Source organism: Pyxicephalus adspersus, chromosome 3, assembly GCF_032062135.1.
Source record: "Pyxicephalus adspersus chromosome 3, UCB_Pads_2.0, whole genome shotgun sequence".
Classification (NCBI taxonomy): domain Eukaryota; kingdom Metazoa; phylum Chordata; class Amphibia; order Anura; family Pyxicephalidae; genus Pyxicephalus; species Pyxicephalus adspersus.
The window spans coordinates 70,045,337-70,060,346 of NC_092860.1; the positions used below are offsets into that span (position 1 = coordinate 70,045,337).

Here is a 15,010-nt window from a genome sequence, read left to right on the forward strand (position 1 = left end):
AGGCAGCGCCGATTGATTTGATGAATGCTGATCGGCGCCGCCTTCATGGGCGGGCACAAGTGCCGCACGCTGGATCTCAGGGGAAATCAAATGAATTTTTTTTTTCTTGTTTTCCCGTGCGGAAAACCTGGTGCGTCTTATAGTCCGGAGCGTCCAATGGTCCGAAAAATACGGTATATATATATATATATATATATATATATATATATATATATCGCCTAATACCACAAACTTTTTGTGCCAATATTGTGAAATAATAGAAGATTAAGGGCACGATTCAATAATTAAGAGCAAACAAGGCAGAGTGAAAGGATAGGCAGTGGTGCTGGGTGTGGTTGAGGACCTGTGGAAGTGGATTATTGATCATCAGACAGCAAGTTTGACCACCTCTATAAAAGCATAAGTTCTAGCAGTTTGCTGGTCTGGAGCATTTAGGTGTGTTAACACAATGCTAAAGAGAAAAGATAAATCTTGGCCTTATAAGGCATTGGCAAACAAATTTTCAATCTACAGTGAGAAAGATTATTCACAAGTAAAATCATTCAAAAACATACAAAACAGTTGTCAGTCTTCCCAGGAGTTGATGCTCCAGCAAATTCACAAGTGCTAATTAGCTCAGAGACAAGACCACAGTAGAGAGGTTTGACCTTAATGCATAGTGCTACATTTAGTGAAAACCAAACATAGTAATACCAAATCTGTGATCTACAAAGTACAGAACATACATTTCAAAAGAACCAAAGTTCCCTCTTACCGGGTATCATGTCCTGATGAGTGAGTACGTCTCCTGTGAAGAGATAGAAAATAGAATATTTATGCTTAATGATCCACTGCTAGATCATAACAAAAAAAACAAAACAAATGAAATAAAACATGGCCTATATGACCTGTAAACTTATTTTTGGAGGGTAAAGCCCCTCCCATTTCTGCCTTGATTGCCACAATCTCAGGCATGCGCAGAAGGAGCTGCCAGAAGGAGCTGCCAGATCTGGCCCTCGGCTCATTCCATCTCTGCTTGTTGTCTTGCGGGGGATGGGGCACACGCATCTCCTATGTTCCTCTATGAGATCTTTCTACCAGGAGAGGGAGAGAGTGGGCATGTCCTATAGACCTGGAAATCAACTGGGACTGCTCCCTGCCCACCTTTTACTGGAAGATAATCCAAGCAGCAGCAGCATGAGAGCTGTGTCTGTGTCCATGCTGCAGTCATTATTACCATATAAACCTTCATATCTCTTACACTGAGCGTCATGGAAATGTGAGATTTTCAGGGTACACATGGGACACTGAGAGCGGGTACTAAACCATTAGTTGTCAGATACAGGGTAACAAGCATGAAATCCTAATAACAAGCAGTGAAATTTTCACATTAAGGGGGGCTTTTTCAAGACCTCAGTCCCCAAATTGAATTTACATGTTTGGGACCCCCAGGTCCCACTTCCATGACAATGAGCATTAGGGTACTGTCAATTGGCTCTGTGCTGTGGTGCCTCAAATATATACTTGCTCATCCATAAAACCTTTAGTACTGCATTCAAACTGGTGGTGACGTTGCAGTGTGGTTACTCCTTCATGCCATGGACCCCTACCTAAGGGTAGACGCTTAGAAGCGCTCTGCACTGCAGATGCTGCAGTGTGAGGGACTGAGCGACTGGTGGGGTTCCCGTTACACATAGCTGCCCTCCCCCCCAATAAAAAATGTTATACCCATCATATCATGCTACCTTGTCACACATAGCTATCCCCTTACTATCTATGAACCCCATTTTCTCTGTAAGAAAAGAGTCATGTAACTGCAAGTGGGGGACTCTTGTGGCTAACTCCCACTAAAATGTCATCACTACGGTGCCATTACAAGATATGAAAAACATTACCTGTCATACCATGCTACCTTGTCACACATTGCTGGCCACCTACCTTCTGTGAACCCTAATTTCTGAGAGACAGGGAGATGTAGGGACCTTGGCTATCACATGAGTTCCATTTCTCTGGAAGTATCCATTGCAAGGATTTTGGGGTACAAGTTTGGAAGTTTGGTGGCCCCCTCTAACTGACAGGACTCATTGTATAGTGTAGTTTCTGCTCTTTGGTACAGGAATGGTGAACGGGGATCAGTATATGACCAGCCAGCACTGTATGATAGCTTAAATTTTGAATCTTTAATTAATAAAAATCTTTAATTAAGCTAAAAAAAACCCACTTACCTTGCTCCGTTGTCGTCCGTCTTCCCCGATCTCCAGCCGCGAAGTAAAAAGCTGAGATCAATGGGGTTCTTCCCTAGTCGTTGCATGCGCCGGTTCGTGCACGTGGAGCGGCGGGAAATTTGAAAAATTTTGTATTGGATTCAATACAAAATAGCTGTATAATATATATGTAATTATAATATATATATATAAAATATAAAATATATATATATATATATATATATATATAATATATATGCTACTGTACACTTATATTACATTTTTAACTAGTTTTTTTTTTTAACAGATTTCTTTTTTTTATTTTTAAAATTTATTATTAAATTAATTAAATGTATTACTATTGGACATATTTTGGGGAGTTATGCCTAAAAATTTTATCCTACAATGCAAAATAAATTCCCATGCAAAAAAATTGTAACGCTTTTTGCACGCAAATTTGTACGGAATTACGCTAGGGAGGTTAAAAAAATGAGCATTAAATAGTGAGTACAGAAATTCTTGATTTGTAAATTCATTTCCTTTTTTTGGTGCATGTACGGTAACTAGAAACATTTAAATTTAATTTCATTGTGAATTAAATTAATCTTATTAAACATACATCCTTAAAGTTTGTTTGCATTGTGGCCCCCAGGTTTTATCTCAATATCAACAGCAGTCCCCAGATGAAAAAAAGTTGGGAACCACTGCTCCAGGTCTTCTCTAGGAGATCGGCACTTTTTTTTCTCCATTTACATCATCGGATCCTGCGCCTGCACAGTGTGAGATCAAGTAATGTAGGAAGAAGACGGAAAAAAAAAAGGAACGATGATGGCGGTGCCCTGTGTTTTTTCGCTGTGACAAGAAATATACCAAGACAATGAAGGACCCAAGCCAGGAAAACTCAAGAGGGATCAACAAATCTATTAAAATTCCATGAGCTGACGGAGAGTGCTGACAAAACATTATGATAATGTGACTCAAAATCTATTGTTTACAATAAATGAAATAAGCATTCCCACGATAAACTATCACTTTTGTAGATTGATTGAAGGAAGCATGGCCCCACTTCTGGGACAACCATTCCAACCAGATTGAACCAATAAAATGAAGATGATGGAACTACATGTCTGGTCCAGGACCTGATGATATAATAATTTTTAGGTCAAAACTCATTAATGATATTGGTCTATAATTAGCCATATCTCATAGATCTGTACCTGGCTTTGCAATCTATATATAATTGGATGTATGTATAGGTGTGTGTATGTATGTAAGTATGTTCCACCATCACTCGAAAACGCATGGAGACATTTCAACCAAACTTGCCATATATATGACTGAGACTCATGTGAGTGCACTGCTGATCTTTGTGCAGCGCTGTGCTACATGTCAGAGCTATATTTGGTGATCACTAGGAAACGCATGGAGACATTTTAACCAAACTTGCTATGATCCACTATCACTCGAAAACGCATCGAGACATTTAAACTGAACTTGCTAGACATATAACTCATGTGAGTGCACTGCTGATCTTTGTACATCATTGTGCTATATGTCAGAGCTATTTTTGGATGTATGTTTGTATGTATGTGTTATATATATAGATGTGTGTATGTGATCACTAGGAAACGCATGGAGACATTTCAACCAAACTTGCCAAACATATGACTGAGACTCATGTGAGTGCACCAGTCATCTTTGTACAGTGCTGTGCTATATGTCAGAGCTATATTTGCATGTATATGTGTATGTCATCAATAGGAAACGCATTTTGACACATTTCAACTAAACTTGCTGGACATATAACTCAGACTCATGTGAGTGCACTGCTGATCTTTGTACAGCGCTGTGCTATATGTATATATTTGCATGTATGTATGTATGTATGTATGTGTGTATTGCTCAGTGACAGTGTGCCTTTTGCTTATATTTTTACATTTTTTTTTTTTTTACTCTTCTACAAAATTTCTGGCCTGTAATAATGCTTTTCGAGAAAACGTAATTGCAATCGAAGGCAAAAAAATGAAATACCATAGACAAGAAAATCCTGAGGACAGGAATACAAGACTTGCCACGCTGAGCGAGAGAGCTACTGCATTTAGAGCTTTAGAGACAGTACAACGGCGTGAGACCCGACTACAGGATAACCGAGATAGAGCTACTACATCTAGAGATTCAGAGACAGTACAACAGCGTGGGACCCGACTACAGGAAATGAGAGAAACAGCTACTACATCTTGAGCTTCAGAGACAGTACAACAGCGTGACAACCAAGAACAGGAAATGAGAGAAAGAGCTACCATGTTTCCCTGATGATAAGGCATCCCCATCAAATAAGCCTCCCCCCCGATTTTTGCTCAAAAAATTAAAATAAAGCACCCCCCGCAATTAAGACACCCACCAATACCTGCCACTGTGTGCCTCTGTGTGACTCCTCGATGCTGGCTGCAGTGCAGAATGAAACTGAAAGTAACTTCAAAAGATACGAACGATCGTGTCGTTATCTGTATGTACAGGATCGGTGCTATACGATCGTTCGCAGATATCGTGCAGGATCGTTCGTCGTTCATTTACCAACGATAATAACTGGAAGTGTGTACGTAGCTTAAGAAGCACTACTTCTTCTGCTACTCAATACACTCCATTTGAATTTGAATGACAGGAAGAAAGATGCCCCTAGTGTTTACAAATAAATAATTTTTTTCTACTTTCTCATAGGGATGCAATCCTAAGAAGTAAATGGTTACAATTAATTCAGGAAAACCTGAACACAATTTTGCCACATGCAGCTTCACATATGCAAAAGATCATACCACCACATTTTTCAAAATGTGTTAAAGGAGCAATGGTAATGGTTAAAATGTTCAGAAAAAGTGGGCCGTGGCTAAGTAATTGGGAAGATCCCTTTGAAATACTTGATGTTAAGGGACAAGTAATGATAAAAGTAAAAAGACCACTTGACTCAGGAAAAAATGTTTAAAGACAACAGGAAATGTTAGTACATGTAGATCAGCTCAAATTGTATGTACCAAAATAATGATACTACATTTCTTTTACTGGAATGACTTCAATGTACAACCTAAATGATGATGAAAACATCAAAAGAAGTCGTTTGAATGAAAGAGATATAAGAAGACTCATCTTTAGGAAAAGTCTTATTGTGTTTGTGATACCATTATCATTAGCCACTTTATTCTTTATATGCATAATAATAAGAGTGGTACTTGGGAATATAATTTAACTGAAGTGCGATTTTGGAGTGTTACATCTGAATAAGCAGGAGATATTGTTAAACATATGGTAGGTACAAAAAAGGTGGGAGGATGCGGAAGTGAAAGTTTTTTTGAAGGTTCTAGACCCAGAACATTTAAATGTAATAGGTATTTAAAAAGGGATATTACTAGACCATAGAGATTTCAAATTAAAAGGGAATTAGCTAAAGTAAGAATAAATGTAAACATTACTGTAATGGACATAATTATCCCACAAGTGAAAACTTATCCTTTGTTAGTTAAAACTATTGAAGTTGATTAAAGATAATTTACGTTTAGAATGTAATACTGTATTGCAACCTCCACTGAATTCTTAATTTGTTTGGAAAAAGAATAATGTATTTCTAGGTAGTTGCTCTTATAGTACAACACATCTGTTACGTAAAAGTCTAGTTGGAGATGTGGATTGGAATAATTCTAAATCTATTTACCATAATACCAATCCAACTCTGGAAGATGCTGGTAATTATACTTGTTGTATATCCCATTAAAATCTACAGAGTAAATGTGGAACAACAAAGGTTGCAAATAAATCTCCCCCAAAAAATTGTATGTACTGATACAAAGGTATATATAGACAGTGCGTTTCAAATTAATAATTTCCAAAGTAGAACACTTCTTAAAGATAGTACATTTGTTACTTGTAGGGTAATTTAGCATTACACGTTGGAAGATTTCAACCAGATATTCAAAATTCCAACAGTATTTGATTAACCCAGAATTAGGTATGGATCAGAGGTTAAGTGGAAAAATTAAACACTACAACTAGAAACAAAAGGTTTATTTGAAGGTATTTTGTGAGGATTTAGAACTTTGGGAAGCGTAACAAGTGCTATGGATATTATTAGAGTAACCTTCTGAGCGGTTCATTTCTGACTGGATTTATATGTCTAAAAGCAGTATTGTTTTTCACGAAAATTTATTTTACACTATAATAACAGTATGAGTATAAAAAAAAGTTGGAAACACAAAATCATGTCAAAATAATAAATTAAATCCAAAAAAATATATATATTTTATATATATATATATATATATATATATATATATAATAAATAATTTACTCATACTATTATATTATACTGTAAAATAAATGTTCATCAATGTACTGCTTTTACACATATAAATCCACTGTATTGAATTCACTAAAGTTACTTTTAGAGTATCAAAATTATCTGTAATACATGCAATGCAAAATATTCAGTAAAATACATTTATAATTTTACTTAATATTATAATTGTTTGTATAGTTATTTAAATATTTCTTATTGTAAAGATTAGGAGACTTTGTAGTTTAGTTGAAATAAGGAAAGGAGAAGAAAAATTAAGAGATATATTTAGAAGAAAACTCATGCATACTTCTAATCTTGCATCCAAAGAAGCATTTAACAGACTAACCAACTATCTTTCCATGATCTGAGAGCAAATGTGATACGTAAGGATAATTATGTTAAATAAGGCATCCTTTTCATAATAACAGGGCGCAAGTTAGACATAATCATGGAGATCCTTCCAAATGTGTTGTTTTTTATGCTCTCTTGCCTCTGGGTATTGTTTTCTTTGTCAGTTTTTATTGCAGTTGAACCTCTTTGGAATGGCCCTATATAAACTTTTTTTTTTTTTTTTTCAATAGTACTCTCTTTATGTGGGATGGTGGGGATGGTGTTTACTTTGTTGCAATGGAAGCAGATTAGAAAAGTTGGGCTATAAGGTAGTGTCTCGAATAATATAGAACCTAACAGCACTTACATTTTTTCCAACCGTTCGCAATCTATGTTGGAGATGTAATTGGAAGGTGGAAACAATGTCTCATATTTTTTTCTTGTTCAGTTTTAAAACGATTTTGGCACACAGCACAAACAATTACACAAACATTTTCGGACTACAAAATCCTGAGCGATTCTTAATTTTTTTTGCTAAATCAAGTTTTGAAATTCATTGGAAACCTACTTAATTAAACATTTCAAACAGTGCCAGATTCTGTATTGCAATGAATGCAATCTCACCTCTAGCATCAAAAGGTACCCGAGCATAAGTTTTGTGGGACGTTGTTCCATTTGGATGGAGTTCCTGGATATATAGGCACCACCTAGACCTAGTCCAAAGTACAGTTTCCATCCTATCCTCAGTAACTGGATAAAACTTGACAAAAATACTCATTTTCCTCTCCCCCAATTCTTTTGCCTAACATCTTTTGCCGGTACATATTCCTTCATCATGTAGGTTTTTCAGTTACAAATATTATCAAAGTTTTAAATTTGCAGTATATGTAAACTTTGAGTATGTAGGGATAAGGTGCAGGTTAACATATTTTTTGTCTTGGAAAAGAATGGTTAGAATTTGTTTGGAAATATGCACCCAAACAGGCCTTTCTGCTTTGACACAACTCTTCCCTAGTCCGCATATCAAAAGAATTATTTGATTTTTGTCATCTTGGTTGAGGCCTGGGCCTTGCCTGTGCATATCTTAAGGATTCTTACACTTTATGAACCTTTTTGTTCTGAAGGGGACATCTGATCTACAAGTAACTCCTGGTTTATAATACAATGAAATGTACAAGAAGGGCTATCATTATTGCCTGATGATTTTAGCATGTATATTTTTAAAAAGGTCCTTGTAATTAAGATTTACTCTCTTGTGTTGACATTTTTTTAAGAAAGAAATGTGGTGCTAAAAACAAAAAAAACGAGGCTTTTTTTTTTTTTAAAGAACATTTACCTATAACGAGGCTGCTCTGAAGTTTCTGATGGGGAACGTTCTGGAATTGAAAGTGATGTGGAAGATAATGTTGTAGTAATAGAAACTGTCGTAGCTTCTTCAAATGATGGAGTTGTACATGGCAGTATGTCTGATCGTCCTATGAAAATAGAAACATACATTATAACAAGATTTTATAATAGATAACTTTTTATATTTTTAAAATATATTTTTACACTTTTTTTAAATAGTAACAAGATCTGTAAAAATGGAATGTTTGTTGTAGGTATTTGACAAGTAAGTTAAAAGGAATATATGGTGAGATTAATTTTAGTATGCAAAGTAAAAACATTATAAACAGGAACTGGGAGTGGAGTAGCCCCTAAATACATAAATGAAACACATGGAAGGTTATAAAAGGTAACCAGGGCCATGAAAGAACCCAGATAAATATTTTAGTTTGTTTTCAATGTATTTAAAAATATAGTATTGTATGATGATAATAAGAAAACATACTTTTTATCCACAGTAAAATCGAACACCTAGTGTCCTGGCCTGGCCAGCTCTTACACTCATGTAATTTCAAAGAAGTGAAACTCAGTTTTTAGGCAGCTGTTGAAGTCTTTGTGCTCATTACCTATGTTCAGAGGTCAGCTCATACTGGGGAAAACAAAATTTGCATTTCACTAAGTACAGTTCTTTACCACCTGTTCATTGTCTATGCCATACATAACAGGTCTCATTTATTAAAGTTGAGAGGCAATGGGTGGTCCTGCAAATCTGGAATAGATCTGGTCTAGGCTGAAAACATTCTAATATTAGCAACCTTTTTTTAAGAAATCGATTTCAGGTTTGCAGAATCACCCAGGTTCTCCCGTGATAATCTATCTTCTCCATTCTTGTAGAGCTTTAAAAAAATCAGGCCTCATGTCTTAAATAAGTTGAAAAATTAAATGCAGTTGCAAAGAATGCAAGCAGACAATTACTGTTCTCAACACTGTAATAAAATGTCTGAAATATCTAATGAACAGCTGATACTATAAAAAAAATATGTTTAAAGTAGTTTATTATAAACAAAATGGCAAAAATTAAAACCTACTGTGACATGACCAATAAATGAAATGACAGTAAATTGTGCCACCAGTGACCAAAATAATTTAATCTAAAAAGTATTAAAATTCTCAACTTCCAAATGCCATGACAATGGACTTAAATCAGAACTATATTCCTTCTGTGCAGTCCACCATGGTCTTGAAACCTTGTAAAGTCTTCTTACCGGCTAGTGCCTAACGCATGAAGGACGAGAATATGAGCTCTAAGAAATAGTTTAAGAGGCTCTGATGGGGCATGAAAAATAGCAACACTTGGGGGATACCATGTTTTTTTTTCTTCAGAAGCTTCAACGATGCAGGATCAGGCAGCAAAGCCATGGCCTTGAATGTTGGCCACAATTTCTTATCCAGTATTGCGAGGTTTGTGGGACGCACACTCGGCCAGACACGTACAGATAATTAGTAGTAAATAAGTGGGAGACACCCGCGATACAAGCAATTGACACAAGTGTTGTCACATAGTAGCATGGCCTCTCTCCTACAACGGGGGGGCAGGAGACATCTGAATCCATGTACTTTGCTCCAATGATGAAAGATGTATGGAATTGGAAAGCCCATACCCCTATGCCTACCAGGCAAGATCTGAATAGAAACCTGGCTCATTTAGAAACATACTCACAAGCAGAATTTGCAGCGATCAAGCAATAATTAAATGCAGTTACTTCATCTACATCTGCACATCTGTGAGGACTTGTCTGCTAAGATACCTGTTCAACAAGATATCTTGCATCAGGCAGGGTTCTTTCCAGCTTTACCTGGCTTCTCCTGGCTGTGTTCTTTTTCAGTCCACCTTTCCATTCTCAGTTTGTGGCCACTCCCAATTGTTGGTCTACAAAAAATCTCCACTCAACCTTAGCATTACAGCCTTATCGGGAAAGCAGTCCTGTCTGCAGACTCCAGATGAAAATGTTGTACTTTAGTGTTCATTGGTCAGTCATGTCAAAAGTTCAATCTGTTGGCCAAAACCTCTTTGTTGCAGTGTTTGCCTCTAAAAGAAAGAGAGATGCTATCTTTTCCAATTGATAGTGGTCAATTGTCCTATCTACACTACAAATAGGTTTGCCAACAATGGCATGCCAAATGCTGCCCCCTGGATAAACTGATACTTGAGTATGCATCTAAAAATCACATGTGGAGATTATTCAATAAATGTATTATTTAATAAATTAAGGTTCATAAGTTCAGTTTAATTAGGAAACAAGTTGAACCATAGAATATACATCAGTATTGTTTGATATGATTTTTTTTTTTGCTATAGCTGGTGCTTCTGCAAAAGAAATGCAAGTTAAAATTAGATCCTAAACACTAAAGGTCTTATACTAAATAGTCCACAGAAATGCTCTCAATTTTAGTATGGTATGCATAAAGATGAAATCCAAATTTAAGTCTTTCAAAAAACACATTTAAATTAGGTCTTATATGTATCTGTACAAACTGGTATTTTACTACATGGTTTCATAGTTCAAACACAGATGCTTAATCTAAAGGTGTCTCAATTGCCGTTCATAAATCCATGCTTTATATTTTTCTTGATTCACATATACAATAGTCTCCTTTTATATGCCTAACTAACAACCCAAAATGGCTGCTTTAGAATATTTGAAGATTTTTAGTGACTTTTCCAAAGGTACTCTCATAGTGAGAGGTGATTTTACTTGATCCTAAACTTGTATTGAAGCTAGGGTAAATCCTCAATCGCCAACTCTAAATTTAATGCATTTAAGAATAAATTGAATAGGATGCAGTTGAGTGATGTTTAGTGGATTTCTCCATATTTCTGACAGAGATTATACTTTTAATTCTGTTGTACATAGTTCTTATTCACCATGCACTTGATTGGCAATCAAAGGCCACTGTTGATCCTTTATCTTGGCCAGACCACTCTTCAGTGACTTTGTCACCCTCAATACCTTTTACACAAGTAGGGGGAAGGTGTTGGAGACTCAAGGATCCAATGTGTATTCAGGCAATCACTGACACTATTTCTATATTACTAATCTAAAGCTACGTACACACGTCAGATTTTTATCGCCCGATAATCGGCATCGGCCAATTATCGGGCGAAAATCTGCCGTGTGTACAGTCGGTGTCGTCCATCGTCCGGACGACCGACCTGCCAGATCCACGGACGATGGACGACAGCCGATCCTAATGAAAGGGAAGGGGAGAGCGCGCAGCAGGGTGCCGCTCCGTCGCTCTCCCCCTCCCCTCTCCATAGAGCATGAACGGTGCTGTATGTACAGCACCGTTCATGCATCGTGCACTTCCTTGTCGTTGGAAAGGATCGTGAAAGATCCTTTCCAACGACAAAAATTGGAAGTGTGTACGCAGCTTAACATGGATCTTGATAAAAAAAAAGAACAGGAATGAGGTAAGCATGGACGTATCAGGAGCTGGGACATTTACATAATAATAATCTTTCAGCAGGAAAGTTGATTAAAATGACTGGAAGCCAGGCATCACCTGCTTACATTGCACAATCAAATGTATTTAGGATATTGGGACCGAATATGGCATATCTTCTATAGGACAAGGGATACATGTGGATGTTTATTAGCTAGGTGTTTTCATTCTAAGTCAAATTTTACAAATATTCTATCTATTTTTGACCCACAAGAAGCTTTAGAAATATGTAAGGTTTACTTCCCATTGGATGATGTAGTGACTGTGATTTTGGAAGCTCTGATATCTGAAGAGGATGTAACGAGTGCTATTAAAGCACTAATAAAGTCTGGGTCCGGAAGGGTTTACTCTACATTTGCTGTGGTTTTAATTTGTATTGCCTTGTTTGCAAAAAAAAAAAAAAAATCATACCTGCTCCCATCGATCGAGCTGTCCCTAGCTGGCTTCTGCATCACATCCTCGGAAATTTAAAAGCAAATTTCATTGTAATCTGATTTTAAAACATTGATCACAATATAAAAGTTATAAAAAATAAATCCAAAAGTTTATTCTATTATTGTACGCTTCTTTGGACAAATTTTAAAAAATCTAAATTTTTTAATAACATTTTTTTATTTATAATGTTATATATAGGCCTAAACCAGGGGTCAGCAACCTTTACTATCAAAAGAGCCATTTTGCCTCCTCTTCCACTAAAGAAAAATAGTCTGGAGCCGCAAAACATAACACAGTTTATAAACTTTTAAAAGTTTTAATATTTTTTAAATTTTACCTGTTACAACAAGTGTGCATGTGTAGGCCTACTTTGAAATAAATTAAACACTGAACTATGCCCCTAGAAGCCTCCAGCTTCTAACGTATCATCCTGTTACATTAGAAGCTGGAGGCTTCTAACCTAACAGGGTAGATTTTTTTGATCGGCAGAGTTCTTTGTGTTCTGACGATGCCTTAGCGATGAAATTTTAAGGGGTGTTAGCCACAGGTCTCCCTCATTTGCAGCTTTAATTTTGTTCACCTGTACCCCCCAATCTTGAGTAATTGGGGTTCAGGTGCTAGAAGCCTCCAGCAATGTGTAACAGGGTAGATTATTTTGAAGGGCAGAGTTCTTTATTTTCTGATGATGCCTTAGCGATTCAATTGTAGGTGGTGTTAGCCATAAGTGTCCCCCACTTGCACCTCTATTTTGGTCACCTGTACCGCCTCCCCCCCGTTCCAGAGAAATTGGGGTCCAGATGCTAGATGCTTCCAGCAATGTGTAACAGGGTAGATTTTTTTGATAGGCAGAGTTTTTATGAATTTTTAGGAGGCGTTAGCCACAGGTGTCCTGTACTTGCACCTCACATTTTTTTCACCTGTACCCCTGTTTCCAGATAAATTGGGGTTTAGGTGCTAGAAGCCTCCAACAAGGGTAGGGGTTTTTTGATGGGTGGAGTTTTTAGGAGGTGTTAGCCACAGGTGTCCCCCACTTGCACCTCTAATTTTGTTCACCATTATGAACAATGAACCCCCTTCCTGTTCCATAGAAATTGGGGTTCAGGTGCCTCCAGCAATGTGTAACGGTAGATTTTTTTGATGGGCAGAGTTCTTTATGTTCTGATGATAGCCTAACAATTAAATTTTAGGGAGTGTTAGTCACAGGTGTCCCCCACTTGCACCTACAGTTTTGGTTTTGTACATCTCCCCATTCCAGAGGAATTGGGGTTCAAAGGAGGGGGATGTCATTGTACACACCCATTTGTACACGCCCCGTGGTAGATTTATTTCACTGGTAGATTTTTTTCATTAGAACACCGGATAGGGAATCCCCCCTCCTCCGCAGTGTCTTGGGAGGAAGGGGATCCCCCATCAGAGATCTCCCCACGGCAGCCGAAGGGAGCCACAACAAGGAGGCTGAAGAGCCGCATGCGGCTCCGGAGCCGCAGGTTGCAGACCCCTGGCCTAAACTATTAAACAACAACTTTCCATGCAAAATAATGTACGTCTTTTGATATATTAGATATATAAGACTGCCAGGAGGGTTAAGGGGTTGTCAATTCAGGCAAAGCAATACAAATTAGCAATGTTTGTGGACGATCTTCTTTTATATATTACTTCACTTCATATATCAATCCCGTCTATCCTTAACAGGTTTTAAATATTTAGTAAGGCTGGGTCTACACAGACTGTTGTAAAAACGCATGTAATTGCTCCCACTGAGTTTATATGAATTTTTACAAACGTTTTAAATGAAATGATAATTCCCACAGCTGCATTCATGACATGAGCACAGCACACAGTGGGACTCCTGACAGCATGGGTTTTCCAGGTACTAGAGGGTAAATGAGGACAAGTCTCCCCATTCACCTTTTAGTGCTGAATGGCTGAGTAAAGGTAAACCCTGATGACGCTTGAACACCCTAGGGGGTACAGCGCACATACCACAACTGCGATAGGGCTGACGGGTGCATTGTCCTCACAAACCTCTCCCTTGAGAGGTCATGTGAGTTCGCTGCAGGCAGAGGAGTTGTAGCACGTGCTCTGTACCCAAATGGATACAGAGCACGTGCTACAATTCCTCTAGGGCTGTGGGTACTGAACTCACACAACCTCTTAAGGAGAGGTCATGAGAGGACAATGCACCCGTTGACCCTGGAGGAGTTGTAGCACAAGCTCTGTACCCATGTGACGATTACTCAAAGAACCTCTGTTGCATATATAAAGTACTCTTGGAAAAATTCTACCCTAATCACTATTACTGGATTTAGATATTAGATTTCAGATACCTTCTCTAGTATAAACTACAAAAAGGCACTTTATTGCATATATGACAAAAGTTTACGATAATATTTAAGCTTTAGGATGAGGTGCAAGTTGTTAATCAAATTACTGTTAGTAAAATATGCAACACCTGGCTGTCACATTCTGGCCCATGGTTCCTGGGTTATTGAAAAGTGGGTGTTTTCAGTCACTTTCTAGCAACAGCCGGAGCAGTTATCCCAAGACATTGGAACTCACATGAACCTCCAACTCTGCAAGAATTTATTACAGAACTAGAAAATATACAATATATGAAACAACTCACAGCACAGGAGGAGGAATTGCTAGGAATAATATTTTGGTACTTGGTAAACTTGGATTATGTTTAAAAATACTTTCAGATATCGAGAGCTACTAGATTAATGGATTGTATTTAATAATATGGCTTAGGGTAGTATAAGGAGGTTAAAAGAGGGTGGTCAAGGCATAGTCAGAGTGTTTCTGAATTTTTTTCTCCTTTTCTTTGTTGTATGATTGTCATGATGAATGTAATAATGTGTTATGTATAAAATTATTTAATGAAAACATTTTAGATAAAATTTTCTCA

At 37.2% G+C, this 15,010-nt stretch overlaps 1 protein-coding gene across 4 annotated transcripts in view; it reads right to left on the reverse strand.

The window, feature by feature from the left end:
• The window catches only part of PIP5K1C (phosphatidylinositol-4-phosphate 5-kinase type 1 gamma), a 150,159-nt gene that overhangs the window by 31,250 nt on the left and 103,899 nt on the right, over positions 1–15,010 (reverse strand). For all 4 annotated transcript variants that reach the window (XM_072405098.1, XM_072405096.1, XM_072405099.1 and 1 more), the window contains exons 13-14: positions 8,174–8,312; positions 755–787 (exon numbers count right to left, since the gene is read on the reverse strand). In XM_072405098.1, coding sequence (XP_072261199.1) covers positions 755–787; positions 8,174–8,312 — 172 coding nt within the window. The remainder of the gene's footprint in view (positions 1–754; positions 788–8,173; positions 8,313–15,010) is intronic.